General features: G+C 55.3%; 1 protein-coding gene and 1 pseudogene across 1 annotated transcript in view; both read right to left on the reverse strand.

The window, feature by feature from the left end:
- CSF1R (colony stimulating factor 1 receptor) overlaps positions 1-15,458 on the reverse strand; it is a 43,449-nt gene that overhangs the window by 12,198 nt on the left and 15,793 nt on the right. Inside the window, exons 7-13 of the mRNA XM_006150882.2 lie at positions 12,480-12,595; positions 12,210-12,330; positions 11,893-12,083; positions 10,762-10,877; positions 5,478-5,604; positions 5,244-5,348; positions 4,657-4,767 (exon numbers count right to left, since the gene is read on the reverse strand). Of these exons, the coding sequence (XP_006150944.1) occupies positions 4,657-4,767; positions 5,244-5,348; positions 5,478-5,604; positions 10,762-10,877; positions 11,893-12,083; positions 12,210-12,330; positions 12,480-12,595 (887 nt within the window). The remainder of the gene's footprint in view (positions 1-4,656; positions 4,768-5,243; positions 5,349-5,477; positions 5,605-10,761; positions 10,878-11,892; positions 12,084-12,209; positions 12,331-12,479; positions 12,596-15,458) is intronic.
- LOC114008204 (uncharacterized) lies at positions 12,838-12,925 on the reverse strand (annotated as a pseudogene).

Genomic DNA, 15,458 nt, shown 5'->3' on the forward strand with positions numbered 1-15,458 from the left:
CTGTGGGCCGTCTCTGGCCAATACCTACTAGTAACGGCTGCTCCCTTCAGCGCCGTGCTATGTGCCTGGCCTCACCCTGACATTTGCAAGCATTGTAACCCTGTCTTACCTTCAGACTATTCTGGGATCCCCCCCATATGTGTGGGTATAAGAACCAGGGCTTAGAGACTAGCATGGTCACTAACAGTCACACGGCAAGTGGCAGGGACAGCAATCAAATCCTAACTCCCATGTCCGTGTTCTAAGGATGATGGTAAGAGCCCCATTCCCCGGGCTGAGTGTATTTTATGCATCATCCCTGGTGTCCTCACGCTCCCTGATGAAGTTTCTGTTATCCCCATGACACTGCTTCAGGAGGGAGACCACAGTCTTGTTTACTGTGCTGGAAAATGGTGTAGCGGTTACATCCCTGGACTCCTGCATGGCTGACCATGGTTCAAGTCCTGGACCCAGTGACTTGAAACACACCAGGCACATGCATGTGTGCCCAAGATCCCAGGAGGAGAATGGAGGAGAAGGGATTGCGGCATGGCCACTGGGGGAGTGAGTTTTCACTTTCCCTCTCACTGTCTCTGTTTCTCTCTCTCAAGAGTACATGCACCTTAAGGCAAAAATCTCTACCAAAAAAAAAATAGAATGACTAAAGCCTATTCTTGAGCCGTGGCACTCCCCAGCCTTCTGCACCTGGGCTCTGCCCTGGCCGTCCCACCCCTGCTGTAGGAGCTCGCCCTGGGTGCAGCTTCAGCCCACCTACTCTTGAGGCCCCTAGGCCGCTGCCTGCCTGCTTTCTTGTACCCTGGCTCCCCACCTCCCCCTCACACTCCCTTCCTCCCCCTACCAGGGACCTGGGTTCCCACAGACTGGGACCCAGTTACACTCACATTCTTGGATGCGAGGAAGGCCATGCCCTGGGCCACTTGGCTGGAGAAGTGGAGCAGGTCCCGGAGCTCTAGTGGCCGGCTGTCCTCCTTGTCCAGGTCTAGGGGAGAAGAGGCATCAGGGCAGCCCCACCATGCCCTAACCCTTCCTGGGTGCAGCCCCAGCCCCGTCAGCCCCCCTCTCCTTTCCTCTCCTCTCCGCTCCTGGTACCGCCTCACCTTGCTCAGAAAAGGAGTCGTTGGAAGACGTGGACACGGGCCTCATCTCCACATAGGTGTCCACACCCTGGCTGGAAAAGCCGCTGTCCCTACATAGGAAGGTTGGGAGGGAAGACGGTCAGACCCATCATGTGCTGCCCTCCTCACCCCTTAGCCTTCTACTGTGCCACAAGCTCCCCTGCCCGAGCCACTCAGCAGGGACAGAACGAGACCTTCATGTTACTCCAGCATCCCCTTTTCCTTTTTGATGAGAACCGCCCTGCCACGTTGTGAGTGATCAATGATCTCGGCCTGACCATTCCCAGTGGGGGAGCTCACAGCCCTCCTGTCTTGGGCAGCTCTGCCCGTTAGCCCTTCACTGCTCTTGGTGTCAATCTGGGGCTGACACCCGGGATTTTCCTCCTCTGGCCCTTGCTCTGCCCTCAAGATCCACAGCGCAGTTGTCACCTTCTTCCCCACATAAGCCCTGCCGGGCTTTGAGCATATTCAAGAGCCCCTTGTTTGAGTCCTCTCATAGACAGTGGCTCTGCTCCCTGGGGAGCGTGTAATACTCTCCACGTCCAGACCCATTACCTAGGAACTGTGTGGGCAAAACTCAGCGATTCACCGCGTCGCTCTGTGTGATCAAGTGGCCTGCTGCAGCCTGGTCGAGGCGACTGGTCTAGAGTACTGCTTTAACTAGTTCAAGTGCAGCAGGAGCCCCTGGGCACTCCCACCGAAGTGCAGATGGACTCGGCAAGTCTGGGTAGTCGGCCCGAGATAGTGCATTTCTTTTTCTTTCCTTTTTTAGTATTTTAATTGCCACAGGGCACACGTGCCCACCAGCGAAAGAGAGAGAGGAAGAAAGCACCCTCCCCGAGGGGCATGGTTACACCCACAATCTGTTCCTCCTTTCTCCATCCTATTGGGACTGGGAACATGCATGCACACACAGACAGCATGCTTTTCAAGGCACCGGGGCCAGGGTGCAAACGTGGTAGGCTATGTGGGATCTGGCTCCTTTGACCACCAGGCAACAGGGCTGGTCCCGAGATGGTGCATTTTTAACAGCCCCTTTGAGCCCACATTCTAGGTAGCGAGCAAGTTTGGAAAGCACTATTCTATAGTAAATAGCCATTGTTTCTTCTAACATCGCAGCCAGCACCTCTCGCCCCGCTGTTCCCTCGGCCCTTGAGATGTGAACATTGGCAATATCATCACTAGTGCGCCCAGAAAGAGCACCTCATGTTTTATTTGTCATCTGACCATGGAAAACTTACCCCCTTCCTGTTCCAGAAACTACGTTTCTCATAATGTAGCCGGGGCTTCCACTGGAAGGTTTGGTCCACCGGTCATTTGCCCTCGAAATTACCCTACTCCGGGTCTGCAGGTGGCAGAGTGGTTAAGCTGCTGAACTCCCATATGGCTAACCATGGTTTGAGTCTCGGACCTGCCGGCTTGCTTTCTCATTTTCCCTCTTTCTCTCTCTGTCTGTCTCAGGTCAAATTGAAACATTATAGTAATAAAATTTAAGACAATTCTTTTTTTTTTTTTGGAGAGGCTTTTTTGCTATAGGGCACGTGTGCTCACCAGAAAGACAGAGAGAGACAGAGAGACAGAAAGCGAGAAATCACCCCCCAGGGGGGATGGCCACGCCGCAATCCCTTCAACTCCATTCTCCTCTTGGGATCTTGGGCATGCATGCACACGTGCCCAGTGTGAATTTAAGCCACCGGGTCCAGGACTTGAACGGAGGTCGACTACATGGGAGTTCAGCAACATAGCCATTACGCGAACTGCTGGTCTCAAAATTTAAGACAATTGTTAAAAAAGAAAATAAATTGCCGTAACTGGGGAAGACTTTCCCCATCGGGTTTGAAGGTGGAAGCAAACACTGTTCTTGGGCACTCGGTATCATCTGACCTGAGGTTCCTGCCTGCTGAGGCCAGCGTGTGCCACCCTTTCAGGGGGATATCAACTGATAGAGGAAGCAGGCCCTACCGGGCCCCCATTTTTGAGGACACTGGGTAAGGAGAAGTGACCCCCTCCCTCGTCATCACCCCAGGCTTGGCGCTGACAATACTTAGGCTAAGAGTTCTGATCCTGGCTCAGCCCCAGCAGGCTGGCCCTGGGGCCCCAGAAGGCCATGTGCTGCAGGACAGGAGTGTGGCTTGAATGCACCCTGGGCCACAGCCTACTCCACCCCACCTCTTCTCTTGATATGTGTGACATTGTCACTTCCTCTCTCTGGTTCCCCATGTGGCCCTGCCCCTGATGGTTTCCAGGAATCACAGCATCACAGAATGACAGAGCCATGAAGACCCTGCGAGGTCAGCCTGGGGAAACCGAGGCCCAAGTGCACCAGGGACCCAGCCACAGCCGGGCAGCATTGCCTCCTTAAATCCAGCAGCGACCCCTCTGTCTCCAGTTCTGCGTGGCAATGTGGGGAACGGTCGTTGGCTACTCCTGAGTGGCATGAGGGCTCTGCGGTCCCCACAGCACTTGCTCTGGGAGGAACAAGGGCTAGGGTCCAGGCAAGGGCCCTGGTCAGCCTCTTACATTTCATTAACTCTTGTGTCCGGCAGCATCAAGCTGCCTGTCTGTGCTGCCACATCCCTGGAGCATCCCAGGTGCTCCAGTCATTGTTGGATAAGGGAATCAGTGGTGGGAAAGCAAAGCTGCCCACGAAACCAGGCTGGCTGCTCTCTGAGGCACAGCTGGGAGGGTAGGGCCGCAGAGCCACCCCACCTGAGCTGGCTTCGAAGACCGACCAGAGCCCCCCTCCCCAACCCAGCCTTCCTGCCCTTTGCCAGGTCCTACCTGCTATTTCATTTCTTCTCCAGGTGGATGTTCTTGTAGCCAGCGTCTCCCACAGGGTCAGGGCCTGGACTCAGACTGGGCTCCAGCATGAGCCTTCTTCTCTTCCTCAGGAAGTTGAGCAGGTCGCCATAGCAGCAGTACTCGGTGATGACCAGGACAGGGCCTACAGCAGCCAGGAGTGGGGGTAGGGGTGAGTCCCACGTCCGGGACTCAACAGGCCCGAGTTCTAATCTTGGCTCTCTGGGCAAGTTTCTCCATGCCTCAGTAACCTCACTGAAAGCCGAGGACCCTCAAAACTGTCTAGCCAATGCATTCTTCCTTCAAAGGAAATCGGTGGCGGTTTAAGGTAGGTCAGAGCTGCCAGGAGAAGGGGAGGGAGTGGACTTGCAGTCCCAAGCCCGGGACCACCTGGGGGACCCTGGGGTGAGCATCTTTGGGTGGGGGTTATTTCAAAGGTAGATGGGGGACCACACTTCAGACTGCAGGAGCAGACTTACCGGAAGCAGGGCCCAGGCATCTCTGTGCCTTTATCCCCTTTTCTGGGTGCCCTGTGCTCCTCAGTACCTGAGGACTACTAACTAGCACCAGAGAACTCTGTCACCATAAGTAGCTCCTGACTAGTCCAGGAGACTGGCTGGGAATTTAAAGGAGGCTGATACAGGGACCCCACAGGCACTTGGAGGAGATGAGAACATGGCGCTGGGCCTTTCAGACACTCCGAGAGCCCCCAAGGGCTTGGGCCCCTCCTGCCGGGCCTCACCTCCGTGGGTGCAGGCTCCCAGAAGGTTGACTATGTTCTCGTGCTGGCCCAGGTGGCTCATGATCTTCAGCTCCGACATGAGGGCCTCCTTCTCGTCCGCGTGTGCTGTAGCTGGGACACGGAGCCCAGGTCCCGCAGACAGGGAGAGAGCCACGCGGAGACCCAAGGGAGCAAACGGGGGCACCCAGAGACCCAGAGCAATCAGGGGCCGGAAGAGGGAGGAGAAATGCAGACACACAGAGAGGGGGAGGGAGGGAGAGAGGGGAGATGGGCCTGTCACTGAGCTGGTCTCTGGATGGCAGGAGGCCATGCCATGCCAGGCATAGCCCAAGGTGGCCTCTGCACCCAGCCAACCCAGAGATTGGTCAGAAGTCCCCCACATCCAGAGGCTGACCTAGACCTCCTTGAGCCAGGAGTCAGAGGGAGGCTGGAGTTTACAAAAAGAACCAAGTCCTTGCTCCTAGTCCTGGGCTCTGCCCCCCTGGGGCTGAAAGGATGGTGACACCTGTTGCCCACAGGGCCAGCGCACGGCAGCATAGACCACTTCCCACCCCACCACCTGTGCCATGCCCCTTCCCCTCACTCACACTTCAGCATCTTCACAGCCACCTTCAGGACAGCATCCTCCTTGCCCAGACCGAAGGCGGTGGCCTCCACTACCTTCCCAAAGGCACCAGCTCCAAGGGTCTTACCTGCCACACACACAGGCTCTTTAGGTGCTTGGGCACAGAGGGCCTCTCTGGAGGGAGGGCACACAGGTTCCCTGCAGCCCCCCTGGGCCCGGGACGGAAGGATGTGAGGGTGCTGAGGCCCCGTCTCACCAAACTGCAGGTTGTTTCGGGGGAACTCCCACTTCTCATTGTAGGGCAGCTGGGTGGGGTCGATGAAGGTGTAACTGTTGCCCTCGTAGCTCTCGATGATCTTCCAGCGCACCTGGTACTTGGGCTTCTGCAGAAAGGGGAAGGAAACACGCGGCGGCTGGATCTTGGCTCTCATCCCCGACTTCCAAGGGCAGGAGTGCAGCCCCCAGTGCGACCACACAGGCCCACGCCATGCCCGAGCATGGCACCGAGAGCCAGTCCCTGCTCGCCCTGCCTTGCTGCATGGCCCTCCCTTCTCCCAGCCTCAGTTCCCCTCTCCGTATTAAAGGGCTTGGATGGGATCACCTCTAAGGCCCTGAGCGGCTGCTCCTTGTCATTCCTGAACCAGGAACAGCCTCCTACCCAGTTTTCAGTTCGTCTGTTTCTATTTTTAATTATGATAAAACATAACATGAAATCAGTCATGTCGATCATGTTTAAGTGTACAGTTCAGAGTGTTAAGTATATTCACATTCTCGTGCAACCACCTTCCAGACCTTTCTTTTTGCAAAAAAGGAACTCTAGCCCTTGAAGAATGCCGCGTTTCCTCCTTCTCCCAGCCCTGGCAGCTGTGATTGGACTTTCTGGCTGGGTCTGCTCATCGCTTCTGACTCACTTCACTCTGCACAGTGGCTTCCAGGTCCATCCAGGTCATGTCATGGCTCAGAATTCCCTTCCTGTTAAGGCCGAATAGCAGCCCCCTCCAGATACTTCATTGAGCACCTATTACATCAGCATTGAATGAGACAAAGTCCCTGTTGCCATGGAGTTTGCATTCTCGTGGCTAAGAAGAAGTGACACAGAGTAATGGGACAGAGAGCAATGGGTCCTGGTAGGGTAAGTCAGAGAGAGCCCTCGTGGAACCAGCTTGAGACTCTTGGAGGAAGAATGTTCTAGGCACAGCACTCACAGATGCTGCGGCCTGGATGTGCGAAAGATCCCAGCAAGTCTGAGTGACAGAAAGGAGGCGACTGTGGCTGGAGAGAGGAGCGTGTGTGTGTGCGCTCGGGGTGGGAGGTGGGGAGGCCGGTCCAGAGGCAGGAAGGTCGGAGCGCTGCAGTGAGGGCTGCAGTGAGGTGAGCGGGTTTCCTTCGAGTCCGACCTTGGCGCAGGCGAGTGGCACCGGACTTGACACCCACTAGACTTGCTCTGGATGGCCAGGCCCTGTGTGAAGAGCTGAAGTTCCTTCGCAGGCTTTCCACACAGTTCCAGCCAGCGGCCAAGGCAGAGCTGGGGTCTGGGGAGCAGCTCCCTTTCCCAGCAGGTGGCAGCTGCGAGGGGAGCTCCAGGCCAAGCCGCCCATCAGAAGTGCTGACAGAAGACGAGTTTCGGGGAAAGTGGAAGCTGGGCTGGGGCCTGGGGTCAGCAGACTGACTCTCTAGTCAGGCCTTGGGGATGGGGACCAGCTCTCCTGGGTGCCTTCCTGGGCATCCCGCCTAGAGGGACTAAAGGGTGCGTGAGTGAGTGTCAGAAGGAGGGTGGCCTACAGCTGCCAGCCTCACCAGGTTGATAGGAAAGATTCCAGATCGCCGTAGGGAAGGGCGTCCAGATGGTGGTTCGATTTGTGAAAAGACCTCGGTTAGATGTAAGGAAGAACTGCCAGGCTCTGGTTCCGACACAGGTCAACTGAGGAACATCTGTGAGACGGCTTCGGGGAGAGTCGGAAACGGACGTACAGAGGAACTTCTGAGTCTCTGGGGAGCCGAACTCTGTGTGTGGGTGCCTCCCCAACCCAAAAGACAGAGAAGAGCGAGGAGGGGATTCTTTGAACTCTCCTGGCCACTTCCATCTCCAGGAGCCTCTGTGGCCAGGCCTCCTTTATCTCCTCGCCACTTCTTCTTCCTCTGTCCCTCTGCAGCTGAGCTGAGTCAGCCCACTCTGGCCCAGCTGGCGGGGGACATTGTCAAAAAGGAGGGGGATCAAAGGAGGAAGGTCTTGTTGGGAGGGAACCTCAGGTCTCAGTCCTGGACACCCACACCTGGAGAAGGGCCAGGCTGTCTCCCATCTGCTGAGAAACGCCCACCTCCTTCCCTGCTCTGCTTGGACATCTCCCAGGGCACCTGTGGCAACCCTGTCAGGGCTCCTGCACGGTTCTGCCCCAGAGGCCATCTCTCTTCTGAAGGAGAAGCATGAGGAAGAAGTCAGGGGATGGGGACAGGCTGCCTCAGGCCAGAGTTCCAGTAACAGTGGCAGGAATTGTGGTGACAGCAGTAGACTTCCCGAGCCTTTCCTGTGAGCAGGGCACCAGGCCTCAGTGTACACACCACGTTTGTTCCTCACACTGGCCTAAGCCCCACACCCAGCTCTGACACCCCACTCCACTCCCGGGACCAAACGGGATAGACACCCAAGTCCAGGCCACCTCCCTATCCAGGCCTGCTGGCCTGGGTGGGTGTATGTTCTCTGTCTCAGGAAGGTGGAGACCTAAACAATTCTCACTGGAAACTTTGGGGGACCCTTCTGCCCACACTCACAGTTCAGTTCTGGCCCCCAGAAACCTAGTCTCCCCTTCCCTTCCCTCCTCCCTGCCTCGCCCAGGCCTCCTGTGGCCCTCCTCCTTGCAGCCTGCTGACTCCTGCCCTTTCCTCTTTCCCCTGGGCCCCCCTGTGGTCTCTCTAGGGGACAGAAGGGTGATGACTCAGCCCTGAGGCAGAAGCAGTCCTTTCATAGACTAGGCCATTCCTCATCCCAGCCTGGGCTGTAGAGATAGTCCAAGCCAAGCCCCCACTGAAGGGGCCAGGCATGGAAGGTCTCAGGGCTAAGCAGCAGGCCCTGAGGCAGGGGGATGTCACTCTGAGTCCTCAGATCCCATAAGTGGATGCTTCAGTGTGGGGACGCTTAAGCTTTTGTGGATTTGGAGGAGGAGGGTGGCCTGAGGCTCTAGGTCTTCTCTGGCCTTGAGTAGAGCTCAGGGGGCAGACTTTCCTCACAGGCAAGGAGGAGGTGACTGGGAGTACTCTAACAGTGGTCCTGTGAAGAGAGGATAAAGCGCCCCTAAACCATGGCCGGGGTGGTCAGCCAAGGCAGATAGTCTGCAGCAGGGCCTGGGCCTCTCTCTGGCACCTCCGCCGGGCTGCCCTGACTGGGGAGGCAGCTCTGTGGCACACAGGCCCTCACTCTGCAGTTCCATCTGAGGTAGAACTTTGCAAAAGTCGGAGCTGCTCAGAGAAGGAACAGGCGGCAGCCAGCATGAGTAAGGTCCCGTCTGTGGAGGTGGACAAGCAGGGCCCACAACCACGTTAGTTGTGTAGTCATGGAGATGCCCAACCCCAGACAGCCCATCAATCCCGAGAAGCATGAGCTAACTGCTTCCTCTGCCCACTTCCTCCTGAGATGCGGGCATGCAGAGTCTCCTGCTGGGATCGCTGTCTGCACCCTGCACCCCACTAAGCCCTCTGCAGGCATCAGGTCACAGCATCCCCACAACCGGCTGGGCTGGCTGCCATGATGACCCCATTGAAAGATGGAAAAACAGAGCCTTAGAGAGAGTGACTTGTCCATCATTCCGCAGCCAGAGACAGGAAGAGGCGGGCTTTGGACCCAGAGCCATCAAACTCCCAGGCCCTAGCTCTTAAACTGCACCATTGGTAGGCTCTTACAGTGTCAGAAGAAGAGTGACTGTTTAAGGTCACCTGGTCCCATTGTACAGGAGGAGAAACTGAGGTCCAGAGAGGTCAGTGAGTCAGCAAAAGGTCACATGGAAAAACAGCATCAGGGCCTAGACCCCTAAATCTTGCCCCGGACCCTGCTTTCCTCAGCGCTGCACTTCGAGCTGCCTTCTCACGCCGGGTGCTGGTAGAAGCGTAGAGACCCAACCCGATGGGCCCCTGTGGCTCCACAGAAGCGTAGAGACCCAACCCGATGGGCCCCTGCGGCTCCACATCCCGTCTACCTGGCCCACTCCGAGTCCTCTTCTCACAAACCCCAAGGCAGGGTTGAGGAAGGAAAGTCAGCAAAGGGGCACAAGTGGGTCATCACCCCCAGGTCATATTACTCACTGTTCAAACCCACCATTAGCTCTGGGCCTTAAGACCCCTAGCACTACCGCCTTCAGGCTCCTCCTCCAGTATTTCCCAAACCCACCTCGCTCTTCCCCTTGCCTGCCCTGTCACACACACCACCTCTTTCCCAAGAGATGCCCTTTCCCTGAGTTTCATGTCCCCCATCCTCCGAGCCCATCTCTCCAATCCTCAGCCACCTCTGAGCAGTTTCCCTTCCCCACCAGCAGAAAGCCCTCTCCCCCGCGGACTTCCTGCAGCCCTTGGCCGGCCCTCAGCGTCTTAGCACATTGGACGTCGTATTGTGTAGGGGGCAGCTAGGCCAGGTGAGGAAGCCATGGGCGCTGGTGTGAGAGGCACCTGGAATCCATGCCAACCTCACCTCCGACTCGGCCGGGTTCTTGGACCTTGCTGAGCCTCAGTTTCCTTATGGAGAAAATGCTGACTGTTACGTTCTCTGCTGCTGGATTATTGTGAGGGGAAATAAGAGGATTGTGCGTTTCACATGATGCCTAAAAATCCAACTTTGGAGTTAGGCCTTCTGGCCTAAAAGCCAGACTCTGCCTCTGACGAGCTGTGGGCTAGGGCGACTATCTCGGCCTCTCAGAACCTCAGCTTTCAGCTCTGTAAATGGAGTTGCTAATACTCTCCGCATGCCGTAATTGCTAAAGGCATTCAACGAGAGCAGGTAGGCAGCACGCTTCCAAAAAATGGGGGTGGACAGCAGTCCTAAAGGCCCTGTTGGGGGTGCCTGTCTCTCTCTCTTCTTTCCCCACTCTGTCTCTGATAGAGGTAATAAAGGGACAAACTTTTAAAATGATAATAGTAGCGATAAATAACGAAGAGGGCAGTGATGGACGCAGGTGTTCCTCCTCCACGAGACCACACGCTGCCCGAGGGCCAGACTCAGGCCTGGCCCAGGACGCCCTCTGTGCTCATCTCGCCAGCTCTGTGCTGGTGCCTGGCCGTCCCCATGCTGGGGATGTGAGCCATGCCCTGGCTTTCATGGCTATTTGTCACTCACTGTCTCTTTTGGACCGGATAGTAAACTCCACGGGGACAGTGTCAGAGGCCACCAGCCCCTAGCCTGTGTTGGCAGTCAGTGGGTGCCCAGTGCAGAGCCGTGAGCGGAATGGCTGACAGGCAGAATGAGTGAGGGATGGGGCTGCAGGGGAGATCGTGCCCCTGGTGGCGGAGTACCCCGATCTGCTCACTCAGCTCCCTGGCTGGCCTGGTCCCCGGCTCACCTGCTTGTACTTGTACAACAGCAGCAAGAGCAGGAGCAGCAGCAAGGCCATGACGGACAAGCAGGCGACCACCACTGGCGTGAAGAGTGCCTCCTCGGGGAGCTGCGTGTGGGCTCCTGCAGGACGGGCAGAGGAGTGAGCGAGCGGGGGCCTCTGAGCCCCTCCCTGCACTGACCAGGCCAGTGCACCGCTAGGGCACAGTGGGTGCTCACTCAGTGCTCGCTGACTGCGTGGAGTGTCCCCTCGCCACAAAATCCTCGACCCTCCATGAGCCCCTCCCGCAGTGCCTCCTGTCCTGCAGACAGGCAGGGAGGACAGCCTCTCAGCTCTGCTCGTCAGCTCCAAACCCTGTCCAGGAGCACACCTCTGATGGCCGGAGACCATGAGGTCATGCGGCCCTCTCCCAGTGGAAGAAGGCCCTGTGCAGCAGCTGGCTCTGGGCCAGGTGGGCCGCCTCTCCGTTTGTCATCTGTCTCCTTCACCAGACTCCTAGCCCCGGGGAGGTGCTGGTCTCCTGCCCCGAGCAAGTGCCGGGTGCCGGTGTGTGCTCGTGCATTAATGCATGAGCTGCTGTGCAAGAAGCACATGGCAGAGCCCAGGCTGCTTCAGGCTGCGTTCTCTCTGGATGGCATGTCTGCTTCCCTCTGCTCTCCCTACAGCTCAGTCCTGCAAAGGCCTGGCCTCCCCTACTGTGCTGGCTGCTCAGGAGCCTTGGTCAAGGAGGCCCAGAGGGGCCAGCAGATGACCTAGTGGACGCCCACGTGGCCAACCATGGTTTGAATCCCAGAGCCGGCGGTTTCAAAATCATACCGGGAGAGTATGTGTGCCTGCCCAAGATCCTGGGAGGAGAATGGAGAAGGGACTGTGATGTGGCCATCCCCCATGGAGGGGGGTGATTTCTCACTTTCCCTCTCACTGTCTCTCTTTCTTTCCCCCCAGTGAGTGCATGTGCCCCAAGGCAAAAACCTCTTTAAAAAAAAAAAAGAAAGAGGAGACCAGAGCTGACCCAGAGAGGTGGGACTTGGTATTGCGGTAATCCACATGGGAGCCCTGGTGGTAGCTCCTGGAGACAGGGATGGCACTTCGGGGGAGCCCTGCCATGCTGGCCTGGAGGGTAAGGCTCAGGCTCACCTACAGGGAAGGGCCTGAAGGAGCGGGAACTGTTGCCCACGCTGTTGTGGGCCCTGCACTCGTAGGTCGTGTTGTGCTCAAAAGTCTTGACGGTCAGTTGGCTCTGGACGATCACCTTCTGGAAGGGCTCCTGGCTCAGGACCTCGGGGTACCCATCTTCCCAGACCTGCAGCACTTGGGCCTCATCACACCTGGGAAGAACAGAACAAGACTGTTTTGGGGTCCCTAGCACCAGAATGCTCCTCCCACTTATGGGGTGCCCACCTCTCCTCTGTCCCAGTCCTCAACCTGGGTGAGGGAGGAGGGGGCCCACTTACCTGTCAACGTGGCCTCTGCACTGCAGCCACGTCACATTGGGCTGGGGGTACCCGGAGGCCTCACAGAATAGAGAGTAAGAGCCGTTGGTGGGTGTCCATGTGACACTCACCTCGGGGAGGTCTAAGGAGGAAGGGACCAGAACAGGACGGGTCAGCCAAGGCCCTGAGTCTCCTCTCTTCCCCAGCCTTTCTCAGTTACTCACCCCCAGGCAAGCCTATTCTCCAGGCAGCCCCAGGGAACCCCCCAACCTCAACCTGCCCACCACTCACATCGAAGGGTGAGCTCAAAGGTCAGAGCACTCCAGCCCCCTGCGTTTCTGGCCAGGAAGGAGTAGCGGCCTGCCTCCGAGGGCTTCAGGCGGGGCAGGGACAGGGTGGACGTGTACCTAGGGAGAAGAGCAGGGGTCTCGGTAGGAGACCTTGGACAGGGCGTTCAAGGCAGCCACCTTAAAGGGTTTTTCTTATTTCTGGTAAAGTGTCCAGGGCATAGAGGCCTCGGGGGAGCCAGATTCTCAGACAGGGAGCTACTGAGACAGAAGTCGCCAGGCCTATTTCATCTGAAAGTGGGTTAGTGTTTTTTTTTTTTTTTCTTCTCCCCTTTCCCTTCCATTTTCTCTTTTTTTCTTTACATCACACAGGGAATATACTGACGCCATAGCAAGATTGGAGGGAAGCACATCTCCCACAGCAGCGTGGACACCCACGGACCAGAGGATCTGAGAGGGGTTTTGCTGAGGTCTAGCAGAGGGGGCGGATGCGAGGTGCTGGGGACACATCACAGGCCCCTCCTTTCACCACTGTCACTGGACTAAGACTTTGCAAGAGCAGCAATCCCAGCCCCAACGCTCTCCAGCACCAGCCCGGCCAGGAGGACCTGAGAGAGGAGCAAGAGGCAGGACTCCAGTTCTGACAGATCAGGGCCAGGCCCTGTGCCCTCGCCTTTCAGCTGTGCGGCCTTAGAGAAGTATCTAACTTCTTGGGGACCAGCAGGTAGCGTGGTGGTTAAGGTGCTGGACACTCCCACATGGCCGACCACGGTTCTAGTCCTGGACCTGGCAGCTTCCTTTCTCCTTTTCCCCCTCTCTCTCTTGCTCTGTATCTCTCTCTGGTCAAATTAAAATAAATGAATGAATACATAAAATTAAATAAATAGTAATTAAAAAAAGAAGAAGTATCTAACTTCTCAGATCCTCTGCTTCCTTTGCCCTGAGAGCAAGACCAATGTTGTTTTTGTTTGTTTGTTTTGAGAGGTTTTTGCTACAGGGCGTGTGCGCTTGCCAGAGAGACAGAGAGATAGAAAGCAAGAAATCACCCCCCAGGGGGATGGCCATGCCACAATCCCTTCTCTTCCACTCTCCTCTTGGGATCTTGGGCACGCACACACAGGCACCCGGCATGAGTTTAAGCCACCAGGTCCGGTACTCAAACTGCGGTCGACTACATGGGAGTCCAGTGACATAGCCATTACGCTAACTGCTGGGCCCAAGACCAATGTTAAATCAGTGGCTTGGCCTGTGATTTAAAAGGAACTGTACTTACTGTAGGCACATTTTATGGCCTCCTTATTACAGCAAATGCCAATGAAGGTCATTCTTGGCTGCCTTCAGGGGATTATTTTGTTTTATTCTTTTCTTTCTTTTCATTAAACATTTTTACCTTGGGGCCAGCAGGTGGCACGGTGGTTAAGGCATTGGACTCACATGGTCAACAGCAGTTCAAGTCCCAGATCTGGTAGCTTGCCTTCTCACTCCTCCTGACCCCCTGTCTCTCTGGTCAAATTTTAAAAACAACAATGATAATAATAAACAAAATTAAATTAAAAAAATTCTTAATTTTTTTTTTGTTTTACCTTATGTTTTAATTATCAGAGGGTGTATATACTCACTAGAGACAGACAGACAGACAGAGAGTCAGAGAGAGGGAGAAAGGAACCCCTGATGGGGCACGGTCGTGTTTTAATCCCTCCTCTATTTCTCCCTCCTGTCAGGATTCAGTGTGGGCACACAGGCTTAGCATGTTTTTCAAGCCACTGGGGTCAAGATTTGAACTGCAGTTGGCCATAGAGGATCCAGTTCCCCTAACCCCTAGGCTGTGGGACTGGCCTAGTTTTATTCTCTTCTAAATCTCTGCTTTATCATTTTCCCACAATGAACATGGATTATTTAGATAATAATTAAGTTTAAAAATAAATTATCATAGGGGCCAGCAGGTGGCATGGTGGTTAAGGGTGCTTGGCTCCCACATCGTCGACTGTGGCTCGAGGCCCAGACCTGGTGGCTTGCTTTCTCACTTTCTCTCTCTCTCTCTCCTTCTCTGGTCAAGTTAAAGTAAATAAATAAAATAAAATAAAATAAAATAATGCTTAAAAAAATGAAAATAAAAATAAATGACCGTGAACTACCAGTTCTTATGTGGAAAATGTCTGCAGCTACCGCTAGACTAAAGGCCATGCTCTTCCAAGGGCAGTCTGGCTCAGCCAGCGCTTTGACACACAGCCCTCCTCATGTTCGTTCCTGAGATAACTAACACCTACCCCTTCACCTGAACAGAGTTCAGCTTTTTGCATCATCCAAAGTCACCGTTAAGGACACACCCGTTACATGAGCTCAAATCTGATGGCTCTTTGGTGACCAGGTTTGTCTGCTCTGTGCTGAATGGTCCCAAACTGTGAGTTTTAAGGGATCTCACAGTTCCTTTCCAGTCATCTCTTTGCTGATGGACCCCTGAAACCTATATGTGGACCGGTCTCTCCTGAAAGTCCACAGATGATAGAATCAGAACTGCTTCAGACAGGGGGAAGATAGGAACCCTGGTCAGAAAGGACAAGAGGGAACTGAGAGAAGTAAGTGGGGGCAGAACATCCTCGTTTCTTCTGATGACAGGCAAGATTCCAGGAAGCAATGAGGTTTGGGGTTCAGGGCCTTGAACAAGAACCCCAGACAATTCCGGAGTTGGAAGATGCCTAAAGAGTTATCTAGCCAGGCCAGCAGATGGCATGAGGTTAAGGCAGCTGGATCTTACATGGCTGACTGTGTGGTCTGAGTCCCAGACCTAGAGGTCTGAAAAAACACGCCAGGTCCATGTGTATGCATGCCCAAAATCCTGAGAGGAGAATGCAGAAGGGACTGTGGTGTGGTCATCTTCCCTGGGGCGTGCTTTCTCACGTTCTCTCTCTCTCTCTTTCTCTGGTGAGCACATGTGCCCTATAACAATAAATAAATAAATAAATAAATACATAAATAAATAAAA

Source organism: Tupaia chinensis, unplaced genomic scaffold, assembly GCF_000334495.1.
Source record: "Tupaia chinensis unplaced genomic scaffold, TupChi_1.0 Scaffold000303_1, whole genome shotgun sequence".
In the NCBI taxonomy this organism is placed as follows: Eukaryota; Metazoa; Chordata; class Mammalia; order Scandentia; family Tupaiidae; genus Tupaia; species Tupaia belangeri.